The 14321-nt window shown below is 35.8% G+C and overlaps 1 protein-coding gene across 1 annotated transcript; it reads left to right on the top strand.

Moving 5' to 3' along the window:
* Positions 1-916: 916 nt before the first annotated feature.
* Positions 917-13770, top strand: LOC132037872 (uncharacterized). The gene is made up of 17 exons (XM_059428515.1): positions 917-1100; positions 1189-1252; positions 1941-2049; positions 3271-3333; positions 3896-3993; positions 4907-4973; positions 5097-5168; positions 6276-6437; positions 7316-7389; positions 7490-7587; positions 8643-8750; positions 8946-9043; positions 9324-9461; positions 10182-10229; positions 11411-11525; positions 12420-12520; positions 13306-13770. The coding sequence occupies exons 1-17, from the start codon at positions 1031-1033 to the stop codon at positions 13390-13392; spliced, it is 1572 nt and encodes a 523-aa protein (XP_059284498.1). The 5' UTR covers positions 917-1030; the 3' UTR covers positions 13393-13770.
* Positions 13771-14321: the final 551 nt, after the last annotated feature.

Raw genomic sequence — 14321 nt, 5'->3', positions numbered from 1 at the left:
AAATCGGGAATCAATTGCAGTAGATAAAAAGAATTTGCTCTCAAAGTCACAAACCGTAGTTTTTTTTTAAAAATAGACATTCACAATAAATAAATTATATTTATAATATAAAATTTAATTTACTAAATTAAAAAGGCGTCACATAAATTGAAATTGAGGAATTATGCATTTGTCCATGGAGTGGCTAACTCGGAATAGACACGACATGCCTTTAAACATACGTGGCCTTTTCAAAGCGTTTGAGAAATTTGCTCACCTAAGCCGCCGATCATAGATTGGCCCTTATCCATTCGGTCCATCTCTTAATGGCATACCAGAATTAAGTCCAATAACATTCATCCTAATCCTACTAGCGGCCCAATTGTTACATTTAACCTTTAAAAATGAATTAAAGATCACTCTATGAAAGGGAAAAAAAGAAGAAGAGAGTTATGCTTTATATATTAAAAAAAAAAAATACTATAAGACTGAAGTTATCCAAGTACATAACACTTTGGAAATATAATCCTCAGACTACACTAGTTTAATCTTGGTTTTGGCTTATACATAACAGGAATGTACTGTTAGTGTTACGGGTTCGATTGAATTTAATTTTTGTGATACAAAATACAAACACATAGGTGAAAAAATAACTAAAAAAAATAGTGAGTAAGCACTTAAATCCATCACGCTAAATTTCGGAATGGATACAAACGAGGGAGTGACATTTTCTTGTTATGACAATCAACAACAACAAAGATTTTCTTCTTATGAAATGTAAAATAAATAAACAAAGAATTTTATTTTAATTAAGAAAATAAGTAGTAATACCTAGCCATACGGTAAATTTCCATTCCCCTTCAAAAAATTTCACATTTGTTGTCATTCAGCCAGTACAAAAAAAAAAAAAAATTGACACAAAAGCACAGTAAACGACACTGCACTCACAGAGTATTGCGTGAGTGTTTTGCAAGTAAACCAAAGTTTCAAAAACCTCTTTTGTACTCAATTTTTTTTTCGCAGTGCAAAAAAACAAAACAAAACAGTAAGAATGGAAGAAGAGTACTCTGTGGATCCGGCTAAGTTACTCGAAGCAGCTACTGACTTTGCGTATCATCCTGGTACTATTTCTCATTATATTTTTGTTTTTTTACTTTGGTAATAAGCAATTGGTTAGTTTTTGTGTATCATATCATAACAATTTTGCAGGCGCTCATTCCGATGCTTCAGCTCAAGACTTTCTCAATCGATTTCCTCTTCCAGCCATTATCAAGTATTTTCTCTTCATTTTTTTTCTTCTATGTGTTGTCACCGCTTCGTACATGAGTTTTCAGGTTAAAATATAAGTACTCTGTATCAATTTTTTTTTTACTGAATATGTGTGGCAGAGTTAGAAACTATGCAAATTTCTTTAAATTGCAAGGGCTAATGCATTAATCCCGTGGAGATTTTTTTTTTTGAAATGAAATGTTTAAATAATACTCTCTCCGTTGCAAAATAGTTGTCATGTTTCTCGAGAGTCAGTTTGACTTTATCTTTGAAGCTAAATTAGATTAGATTAATTTAATGTTTAAAATTAAAATTTAGGTATTCAAAAACTATATGTAAAGTACTATAAGTTGCAATTCATTCTCATATCAATATGGCGAAAGATACATCTTAAAGTGTTAGGTCAATGTTAATGTAGCTCGACTTCGAGAAGCGAAACGTGACATATATTTTGGGACGGAGGAAGTATAAAATTACTTTACATTTCCATCTTTTACATTTAAGAGAAGTTAAACAATGTTTTACGTATAAGAAAAATGTGTTCGAGTCTTTTTGGAACGGAGGGGCTATTCAACTTTTTTAAATTGAAGTGCTCTTACTGGCTTGAATTTTTGCGTTAACATTCTCCTGGCATAGGGAGCTTTGGTTGTGAATAATTGTCTTTCTGATTGTTAACTTTGAATTGCTCGCAGTGCTTTGCAAACAAAAGCAGATTACCCTGGCCTAGAAAATGCCTTGGTTGATTGTTTAGAAAGGCTTTTCAAAACAAGATATGGAGCATCACTCATTCCACACTACATGGTATGGCAATAGTGCTAGTACTAAATACCTAAATTTGAATCTTCATATTGGAATGAGTTTTTTTTGGTTCTGGTATCATAAGTGTGTGGTGGAGACGTGGAGTATGTGTCAACTATTTGGTTACTTACAGTTTAGACCATAATATCACGGGGGGATGTGAAGCATTAGATTGATAAATAACAACAACAACATACCTAGTATAGTCCCACAAGTGGGGTCTGGGGAGGGTGCAGTGTACGCAGACCTTATCCCCACTTTTGTGGGATAGTTTTCCCTTTAGAGTTGAACATGTAAAGGGATTTTGGGTTCTATCTAGTGGAGAGCAAAAGAGAATAACTTACTCACAGTGAATGGGGAAGCCTTATAAAATTTAACCAACTATCAGTCTTTGTTTTGGTGTGTATGAAGGAAGTTGGTCGTTGTCGTGCAATATAGATAGCTATTAATTTAAACCAACTTATAGCGGTAGGGGTACAGCTTCCTTTTTTAAGCAACATAAGGAATAAAGAAGGTTCGGTTTCTTGCTGTCTTTTCTGCTTCCAGCTATTCGAATAGTGTTATATCTTATAATCGTGTTAACTTCTGCTCATGACTGATTTGAAAGGATCCTGACTAATAGTGATCAAGATGATTCAGTAAGCATGTAAACTATACCTAGTATTTATCACTGAGATGACTTTCTTTTATTGTTAAGACAACAAGGACCAAAAAAGGAGCTTAAAAATGGAACAAAGAAAATCGAGAAGGAAGTAAACATCATAAAATGTTTAAAAGAGTTTCTCAAAAGCTATTAAAAAAAACCAGAAAGAGAAGCATTTTGATAACAGTACCTGTTGGTTCCCAGAAATCAAACCAAAACCTTTTTCCGAAAGCGAAAGCAATCCAAATAGTGGGGTTTTCCTAACAGCTAACGTCTCCCCTTAAAAATTTTCAAAATCTTTTCCGAAAATCTAGGCCTCTCAATATTGAGCCAAAACCAAATCCAGAGAACCGATCTTAGATAGCAATGAAGAAATAGATTTGGAATTTATCTGTGTAGGGATCCTTTGTATGGTCTTATAGAGCCAGTCAATTGTAGGTTAATGTACATTAATCATTTATTCCCTTATCCATCTCTGTGCAACATTTACACTTACTCGTATACGTGTCCATCATAATAGATTTTGAGGTAAATCATTACCTTTTCCTAAATTGCTTGGTCTGCTTTCTGTTTCATTGCAGCCATTTGTTGTTGTCGGTCTGGGTGCAGATTCTCAGAAAGTCAGACGTTTAGCATGCCAAATAGTAAGTGTTTCTATTTATAATTTCAAGCCTTTTTTTAAGCACTAAAGTATGTGCCTCTGAAGTAAATTTAAGATCTTGTCTCCTATTATTTTGGCAGTTTCCATCCAATTGAGACCCTTTCTGTATGAATGATAATTTATCCTGAAAAGATGTTGTTAAGTCTGTAGGATGAGGTGGGTGTATGGGAGAACTGAATTGTGATGACAAATGGATGTCACAGCTCTCGTATTTCCGTATATGTGTCTCTGGATATTTTAGCAGGATCGATGTTAATCTGAAGTTGACAAGTTGGCAAGTCTAGACTTTTATTCCTATGAGAAACAGAATACGTGAAGTAGTTATTGGACTTGCTGAATTTTCTAAGATACATTGTTACACATTCTTATCGTGCTGGAGAATTCACTTATTGTTGTAACTGTTTTCCGTTTTGCTTTCCTCATTGTGTGCTCCATGTCATTCTAATTTTTAGCTGTCTTTGTCTACCTTGCCGAAAACCATGAATATGGGCAGTCTTTTTTTTTTTCTCCAAGTTTGACTCACATGCAGTAGTAACCATGTACAGGTATCTTGCCTGTTGGAGAATATTGATGAAGCAATTATTATACAGCTAATTAATGAGTATGGAGTTTATCAACTTTTGCTTAATTGCCTTATCAGTGGGTAAGACACAATGCACTTTGTTACTATATGCAAATCACAGACCGAACTGTCTATATTAGTTTTTTTTGCTTTGTGGAGATGGCTTTGTTGGATGTACTGGTCCTCCTGTGTGGCTGGCCTTTTTGTAGCAGTTGATTTGATTTCAAGTAAGAGAATATGTTGTAGTCATGAGTTAGAAAAATAATACGTGCATGAGTTAGATTAGGTAACTAACTGTTGTCTTTCGTCGTTTCATTTTATCTGCAAGCGTGATATCTTCTATTTAAATTCTTCAACCAGGTAGAATGACCTCTTTCCGATTCTGCTTCTTTGACTCGAGTTTTCGTTTCTTAAAATTTAATTGGGTCATGCGGACAAATGGTTGTTGTATTACCTACATGCCTTTTCACCTCGGAAACTCATTGTCGAATGTGTTGTTTATTTGGGATTCTATGTTTATTCTTGGAAACAGAAACATTGATATTTGTGACGATATTTCTTGTTAGACTATTCTTCTATCTTTCCCTTTTAACTTTTTTCTGGGCCATGTCCTCAAGACTTCTTATCTTTGTTTGCATTCTACTGCCTCCTGAAATTGTTGACTAGTCAGTTTATGGGCTCCCCATGTGGAGGTTGCTGGTGAACTGATGTTGTAATGCCATGCTACTTATGTTTTAGGACCTGTCATCTTTTACTACAACATTCTTTATTTCCTCATATCCTAGTGGAGAGGCTTTACGTGCTTAGATCTGTGTGATTTTGCTGCACCATATGCTTGTAGTGACTACCTAAAATAGAATTTTATATCCTCTGTATTGATGATAACATGTGATTAGCACACAACAAGAAGAAAAGTATGCACCCCAATATCAGTTCTTTTTCCTCTTCTAGAATTGCTTCTGCTTGTAGTCATGTAGAGTTTATTCTTTGGCAGGGATGAGGAAGTTGCTGCAGCATCTACAGATGCAATTAGGAAACTGGCTAGCCATTTGAAAGGCATTGTATGTAGTATTCTTCCTCTTATCTTGGTCAATGCACATACATTTCTGCGTGCTTGTGGTGTTAATTTGACCAGACATTTTGGAAACAAGGATCTCTGTTGAATCTGATAAAATTTTCTGAAGGATATCATATTTCCGGGAAGTGGCAATGAAGCGACAAACCTCGTGAACTTGACAACCAACTGTTCACCTCTGGTATGGTTTTTTCTAATGGATGGTAAAAGTTCTGTGTGCCTTATGGCAGACAATGTGCTCTGTGCAATGAGTAGCTTTCTTCTGAAATTAGTGCTTCACTTGAAGTCATGCTGAAATAGTTTGAAAACAAGTGTTCTATCCATTGAGCAGTTCTCTTTTGAATTTAGTGCTTTACTTGATGTCATGTTGAGATAAAATGTTATAGTTGCTATCCAATTAATCATAAGAGTGAACTTAATTCTTAACATAAAGAAGCTACGAGACAAACACACTAGCTTAATCTATATATACTACCAAGGAACCCTGGCAATGGTAGGAGTTTCTCTTTCTACCATGTGACCAGGAAGTCACGAGTTCAAGTCGTGGGAACATTCCCTTGCAAAAATGCAATGCAAAGCTACATAAAATAGACCCAACAGTCTGTCCCTTCCTTGCACCCACATATAGCGTGAGTTTAGTGCACTAGGTTTCCCTTTATACTACTATTAAAACCCCAACCCTTTTAGTTATAATTTCCTTTGTCATCCATTCATGTTTTAGTGCAAACCTGCTCCCAAATTCCTTTTGCTCGATTAAAGATAAGGCTAAGTTGGTGGTTCTACTACTTCTACTACCGTCTGTTTTCCTATTCTTTTACCCATCATAATTCTATTATTTTCCTAATTTTGGTGAAGCTTCTCCAACATTCTCACTTTACTTTATAAGAAATGAATCATACTTCAGAAATATCTTTTCAAATCCAAACTTGATGTACTTTTGTATCAATTGCGCATAAAATCTACATGAAGTAAATCCAAAAATGCAAATATCTATCGTTCGTGTTCTCTTCTCTGATTTAAATAGAAACTATTACTATCTATCTATGCTGTAATTGAGCTGGTGCACTGGTGTGCCTGTCTTGATTAGTCTCTTACTCATACCACCAAAATTAAAAAAAAGAAAAAAAGGTGCAAGAAAGAGGAAATAAAGTAATTAACGTGGAACCCATGTCAGTGGGTGGTGATTCCTAATTCATCCGAACCTCATTGAGCTATGGTATGCTTTTGTCCTCTGTCGACTGTTATCTCATTGCTAGTGCTTTGGCTTGTCATTTTGCTAAATCCTCAGGGAAGAGTTAGAATTTTAGCTTTGATAGTGAAGTTATTCTCCATTTCCACTTCTGTGGCGTCAAGAGTCTACAACTCAAATCTTCTTAGCCTGTTGGAGGCAGAAATTAGCAATTCAAATGACACATTAGTCACTCTGAACAGCTTGGAACTCCTATATGAGGTTTGCTCCTAGCTAGTTATAAAATTTTCCTCTACATGTGATCATTACAGTTGCATTTTGTTTGTAACTTCATACAGTCTTATCAGCTATAAATTTTGCATATTTTGTTTAGCAGTGGTAAAACATATCATTGTGCTTTCATTTATTTGAGAATTGAGAGAAACTCAGGAAGTCCCATGTCATAAAATTTTTGCAATGTTGATGCAAAGTATCAACTCTTTATAACTGTTTGACATAACACAAAGAAAATGCAGAACAAAATGAGCATTTACTTCTCTGATAGCAGAATAACATGTGCTGAATCTGAACCATAAGTATCTAGTAGGATTGTTTATGTTACCATGTCTTAGGATATCAAACTTGTCCTTATGCCAAACACTTGATGTCTCTTTTTCTACAGCCATCGAGAATTTTTACCTGTTGCTTTTTTTATGTGTGTGTCTTCACCTACTGTTCTGAGATGTGGTCCCGTAGTCTATAGTAAACTTAGAAGAAAATGAAAATATCAGGTAAGATACTGAAAAAAAGAGGTAGACAACTAGGGTTAGGTATTTACCGAATGCAAGATTTTCCTTGTCTGCCTTCAGCACTATATCAAAACTTTACTTCATCATCAGGTGTGGCGGAGGTGGCTAACACTTGGAAGTTTCCTACATAATTTAAGAGCTTTTTCCTGAATAATGTTCTTTCTCTAGCTATATTGGGTTTATTGGTGACATATATGAAATACTCTCCTTTTCTCTGAGGGGGTGGGCTTGTGTATTAAGCTACTATATTTTTTAGTCTACAATCACTTATAATCACTTGATACCCTTTTCTGCAACTGGTTCCTGATTGATGTTTTACTTGTTTTTCTTGTATGTGCTGGGTGATTGAAGTTGGCTGATGTTCAGCACAGCACTGAGTTCTTGTCAAGGACTAAACTTCTCCAAATTCTTACTTCCATTATTAGGTGTGCACATGAGAATTGCTGCTTATGATTCTGAATTTGATGTTCTAGTCATTCAATGATTCTAACTGTCATATTTATTTTACCTGCCTATCTTCCCAAGTGATGCTTCTGCTGAATCAATTTTGCGATCAAGAGCAATGATGATAACTGGAAGGCTGATGGCAAGGGAGAATGCCTTCGTGTTCATCGATGAATCTGGTAATACTCACATATACTTCTTCTAAGTCTTAATGCTCAGCCAAATTTGTTTTATGTTTGAACTTTATTATCTTCACAATTTGTAGGTATGTTGATTGAGTATTAAAGTTTTCATTTTTATTAGCTTATCAATAGTGTGATAAATAAGACATTTACATGGCTTTGTGTGTCCAAGTAGAGTTCTTTCCATCAATTAATTCAATCTGATTCAAGCCGTTAGGTGCAGAAATTCTTGTGTCCAACAAAACTAGCGTTGCGGTTTGGCATGTTTTGATTAGAATGTAGGAGGAGCTCAATTTCATCCTCAAAATCTATGGTGTATTCTAGGTAAGGAAATACCTTTTTCCAAAATATATAGGTATGCTTTGGTTAATTTGGGTGTCAATATTAAGATACCTTGAGGCAATGGATGGGTGGCCCAAAACTAGGCCCTTTGGAAGCCCTTACATAATTCAGGTAGGATGACTATAGGGCAACACCCTCCCATGCGTGTAACTTGAAATTGGGTTTGCGTGTGAACTTATAATGCGGACTCACAAGTGTGAGAATTGGTTGACCAAAAGTTTTCTCTGGTACCATGTGAGCAACCAAGTCAAAACCTCAAGGCCCCTTAAGGAGAGGTGTCAATGGCCCAAGACATTATAAACATCATTTGGAAGCCCGTTTTCAATCCACGTGGACAGAAGTCAACAGGTTTTAATGCACGTACGGTAAAAAGTGGTATGACAACTGCAGTTAATAAGATATTGGTTGATTTTAAGTAGGAAGGTTATATCACATAATCACTCTAGCATAATTAATTCCTTGATTGGTATTCTTTTCTTCCCCATCGTTGTCTAAGTTAGCAACCCATTCATATGTATCAAAAGAGGATAGGATCTCATTATGTGGGGTGTGTTTTTGATGAAATTATCTGGTATTACATTGTTTGTTGAATTGAAAGTATCCTACCTTATATTTTGTTGTTCCACTGCAGGGTTTGTTTGCTTGCATAAAAACACTCTTGGCAGATGGGCAAAATCATATTTGACTGAAAATCTTTTTCTGACTTTCAGGTTGTAGAGATCTTATTTCTGCAATTGACAGGAGACTCGATTTGTTAGAAAGTCAAAATGCAGATGAATGTGAATGTGCTCTTGAAGCATTGGGACAAATTGGATTGTGTAAGTTCTTAATTTTTTCATATTTATGTCCATGTGATGTAGCTCAATATCTCCTTGACAGAAGAATACCATTGGAATTTCCTTCGGGCACTGTGTAGTTCAATGTGACACATGCCACTTCAACCCATGTTCACTTGGTTAAGAGATTACATCGTAATTGAAAGAAAAAAAATTCTCATCCTTGACATCTTGCAGCCAGCAAAGGGGCAGCATTGCTTCTCTCAGGTGCACAACCTGCAGGAAGACATGTGATTTATGCAGCTTTTGATCGGCAACAGCATGGTAAACAGCTGGTAAGCACATCTTGTTTGCTGTTTGCTGACATTTCCATGCTGCTATAAAAATTGAATTTGAGACTTCTTAGGGGCGAGCTTTAACTTGTGAATGTTGTGTGATGATGTCAACTTATTATTGTTTTTTAATATAATTCAGCCATGAGACGTATTTAGTATCTTTATGTATTGCTTAAATTCCATGCGGAACTCAGGAAGACTCTGATTTTATGAAATAAAGAGACAGAAATTTTTGACCGACTTAATTTTTACTTGAGATTTTCTTTGAATGCAAAACCAGGCGGCATTACATGCTCTTGCAAACATTGTTGGAGAAACTCGTGCAGAAAATGATGTATTGCTGAATGGTGACGCAGAGCAGAGTCTTCGGCGCCTGATCTATGAAACAGCATCCAAGACTTCAAAGCTGACACCTTCAGTGAGTTTAACTTTTGGGTGACGTCTGGCTTCATGATAAAATGCTTTAGTTGTCTGCCTCTTTATGTCTCACTGCTAGAATTTTGAAACTTCTCAGTATAACGCTATGTCTGACTACTGGAATCTTGAAATTGTTTTTGTATAAAGCTAGCAAGTAACAACCCTGATGTCAGCACTCCATGGGGAGGGGGTGGGGGCGGGTAGGAGAGTTTTTATTGGGATTTGGTGTGCATGAACCTGTTGTTAGACTTATGTTCAACATTAATAGCCTGTTTGGCCAAGCTTTTGGGAAGCCAAAAGTGCTTATTTTGGATAGTTGAGGTGTTTGGCCAAGCTTTTAGGAACAAAATAAGTGCTTCTGAGTAGTAGCAGAAGCTATTTTTCAGGGAAAAAAAAAGGTGAAGCTATTTTCAGAAGCTTTTTCTCAAAAGCATTTTTGGAACCTTGACCAAGCGCAAATTATTGCCCTAATATTGGTAAAAGTGCTTTTAAAATTAATTAGACAAACACATACTCCTACTCTGTAAAAGTATTTTTTTTTTTTAAAGCACTTCTAATAAAAAGCACTTTTTAAAATAAGCTGATTTTGGAAGATTGGCCATACAGGCTATAAGTCTTCAATTTCTTTGAATTTTTTCTAATATAATTTCTTGACATGATGGTTTTTTGCTGGTCTTTCTTTGGACCCTTGGTTACTTATCTGAATTGTTCCTTGTCACAGGGTCTCCTCTTATCAGTTCTTCAACAGGATTCAGAAATTCGTAAGGCGGTGAGACAAGTCTCTGTAGCTAATGACTTATTTCATTTCACAGACAGAAGCAGTTTGATAAAAGTTTTTCCTTGTTTGTGAGGATCATTAAAATTTACTATTTGAAGTAGTTATTCCTTCTTCTTAGCTATCTCCGTGTAAAGTTTAATTCTTTCAGTTGCGCAGTGAGATGTTTGATGCATGTGAATTTTTTTAACTTAATTTGGATTTTACAACTGACAAGTGTGTGGAAGAATAATGGCTATAAAAAGAATATTCTGTTCTTTTCTTATCTCTTCATTCATGTCTTTCTGTAGAGTGCAGGTAAAGCAAACCATTTCATGATGCTGGACGTGTTGATGTCCACTTAGAAACAAATTATAAAGCAGATAATATCTATGATTTTTCTTTGGAAAAAAAAAAGTAAAGGAGAACAAATCGATAAAACCACTATCTTAAAATAGATTGCAAACTTTAAAAAAGTCAATGCACTGCACAACCATTTGAATATACCTTTACATTGTTAAAGTACAAACCAAGCTTGCCTCTGTGGTTTTCAATCTTTTCCTTTATCGATATTATTGCTTAGTAGTTGTTTAGCCTATGATTAAGTAAATAAAACTGTTTCTCTAATAACTTAAGCTTTTGTATGAGATGGTCACACACTTCACAACATGGTATCAGAGCAGGGAAAGGTCCTGGATTTGAGTTCGCCACCGTTAATCAAAAAGAATTTCCACGTGCTTGGCTCATGTAAAAGAATCAAGCCCGTACGTGAGGGGCGCGTTGAGAATATGATTAAGTAAATAAAATTGTGTTATCTAATCGTAAACTTTTAGATGAGATGGTCACAAACTTGGCAACAGTTTTGTTGTGATTCCCTTATTATTGGTAGTCGGTTTTTGGTTTGGTTGAATTATTTTGTGGTGACTTCACATTCTATCTGTTGCATCTTTCACGTCCTTAATGATCAGGACATTTTCCTTTAGATCTTCTTGCTCAAGTATCTGCTTTCTTCTTTTTGGTGCTAATGTATGTTCATCACTATTATTCATAAACATGAAGGTAGACAGATTTTTGCAAATTCTTGATTACCCCTTCCCCCCGCTCCCTCTCCCCCTCCCCCAACAAACCAAGAAAGAAAGAAAAGAAAATGAAGGTTGGTAGGACTTCTGAAGGCAGTATCTTCTTACGTTTTACAGGGCTACAGAGTGATAACTGGGTTGGTGATGCGAGTTTGGTGCCTGATGGAGGTTATCTCCAGACGAGAAATAATAGATATAGTGACTGACGCATTTACAGAGACAGAAAAGATAGGTTTGTATGCTAATATCCAATTTGCTTGACAGTATACACAAACATTCTTTAGTGGGTACAAATATCTGCTGTTTGCATATCTAAATGCGGCTATTTGATGACATTTTTCTGGCATTATCTCTGATTGTTTGTGTCTTCACCTTAAAGGACTTTTGTGCTACTGCATTTCTCATTCAACCTTTTGCTGGCCCATATTCATGTGAAACTGCAAGTTAGTGTATTGCTACTTGTTTTTATTATATCTTCATCCTTTACCTTGATAATTCCATTAACATAGATAGTGTATAAGTTACCATATCTCCATACTACAAAAGTTACATCATCAGCAATTGATCTTTTAAGTCACCTGGCTAAGCAGGACTTTGACAGATGAGATTGAAAGACCATCCTCACTTAGGCTTCAATTGAAGTTCTATGCATCCTCATTTATATCTTAATATGTATTCTATTGTAAAGCTGTAACGATTTCGCATAATACATGTTCTTGTTACAAAAATATATATATATATATCTAAGATCTGAGAAATATTTATGTTTAAATCTGTTACGGACATGAACTACCTTTCCAGCTATATGGAGATTCAGAATCACCTAAATTGAACCTGGGAGTTAATTGCAGCATTTCTTCTTTTTGTTTTATAAAAGAAAACTCTTGAGGGCTTTCGTAGATATTGAACATGTAGCTTTTAGAGAATGAATTGAAGGGCTAAAAATGCAGCAGCTGGAATAACAAGGCCTAAACCCAGTATTTTAGGGCTTGCTTCTTTCCCAAAATCATGCCACAAGTATCATTGATGACATGGTTTAACCACCTGAAGAGCGATGATATATGAGAAAATAACTGTGAACCTTTCAGAAGCAGTTTGGCTTTTCCTGAAGTTGGTTAATTTTCAGGTATGGAAGCTAGACACAAATGTTGCCAGTCAATCTACAAAGGTTTCACCTCATCTAGTAAACTGATCGCTGACAGTGCACTTTCTGGTGTAGTCACAAAGGTGTGTCTTTCCTGATTTATACGCTTGTGTTCAAATCCATACAGATCTACTTTTGGTTCGTTGTGGCTGCTGATGTTATAGAAGTCTGATGTGTCCTTACGTCCATCCTGTATATACGTCTATTTATACCCACTACTATAGATATAGACAAACATGTCGGGTGTCCAACCTATTTTTGCATTTTACTTTTCTCTGTGTAAGTATCGCTGGTGAACCGCCTACTTTTTTTGGGATTGTAGAAGTAAGATATTTCATTAAGTGAATTTACCTATTTATACCGTCAGCTGCATGGAAAATTTAAGAATGAGATTAGCCCTTTGGCGACGTAGGACTAGAAAAGGTCAAACTGAATGCAAGATGCACACATCATTCATCTTTCTCCTCACCCTTCTTGTAGGGGATATAAGAAGGTTGGAGTTGGAGTACATTCTTTCCTGAAACGGACAGTAGTGTTTTAGTAAAGTAAATAGTAGGAACACATGTCAACTAATATGGTTGTAGACAGCTCTTCTAAAATCAACCACGATGGTAGCAGCAAGAGAAAAATGTTTTTCTAGGGAAACAATTGGAGAAGAAAAGGAATGTGATATAATTTACAGAAGACCAAGTTAAAACCTTCATAAACACAATCTTTTAGCAAAGTTAAAGTCTTTTAAGATGGCCGAGGACTAATAACCCAGTGACATAGTGTTAGTTTGATCGAGGATTCTTGATTTTCATTTACTTTTCTTCTGTTAATGATGTGCTTTCTTACATTTGTTATATAATGTTGTACTCTTCTGCAGCTTGAGGAAGCTATCAAAAGAGGTCCATATCTAGGAAGAAAGCTTTCGGAAGCACAACCTGCAGTGATGACTGAGCAGAGATTTTAGTCTTCTCGACATCATAGATACTATCTACAAGTGCTATTTTCAGCCATGATGTATCATCTTTAAGACGTTTAACTCCCTGTAGTCTGTAGTGGATCAACTTGCTTGCTCACTTCCCTTGTAAAATGTACCCCTTTCTGTAGGCAATCAGCAACAAAGATGGTATACTAGATGTCTAGGCATTTGGCCTTAACTGCTAAAGCTGGGTTTAGCTATTCGAGTTCACTGGTCTTGTACATTTCAAAATATTTCATCCAAGAGACTGCACTACTTTATGTTAGAATGTCTCCTGCCGAATTGATAAATGCTTGAACTCGAGCTTCTTTAGATGGGCCAACATTGAGCTAAAATATCTATGTTGAATCTTGGTTGGCTCTACTATGTATTTTCTTTTCGTCAGGACTTTATATGTAAAGTCGTAGTGTGTGGCATAAAATGTTAATTGCTTCATTATCTTGTTAAGTGAAAGATAATGAGCATTGCAACAGTCATGTCTACTGTCAAGACAGACATTGAAGATTAGTCATAAAGCATCTTCTTTTAAGAAACTTTGAAGATTAGTCGTAATGCTTGTGATTGGACGTGCTATGCCCGAGCTAGAGATTTGAGCCTACTCAAGCTCCATATAATGAAAGATCTTGCGTGTTGGTTCTATGCCCGACCAATAACTTAATATTGTTTCCAGAGTCAAATTGGAGACATGTAAATCATTTATCAAGGTACGTGTTACACTTTGATATATACGCATACAGTTAACAGAGGAGGGAGGAAATAAATTGGAATGCACTGGCCAAAAGCTTTTACTGGATTCGGATTAGTGAGACCCTTGTTAAAGACTATGAATTGTGATATCCTGATCACAGGATCAGAAGTTTGGCTTTGGTAGAACCCTAACGTCAGAGCTATGTTTGAATTTGACCTTTCCCTTTTTT

Source organism: Lycium ferocissimum, chromosome 11 (genome assembly GCF_029784015.1).
Source record: "Lycium ferocissimum isolate CSIRO_LF1 chromosome 11, AGI_CSIRO_Lferr_CH_V1, whole genome shotgun sequence".
Taxonomy (NCBI): Eukaryota; Viridiplantae; Streptophyta; class Magnoliopsida; order Solanales; family Solanaceae; genus Lycium; species Lycium ferocissimum.
This window is presented reverse-complemented; position numbering and strand designations above follow the sequence as displayed.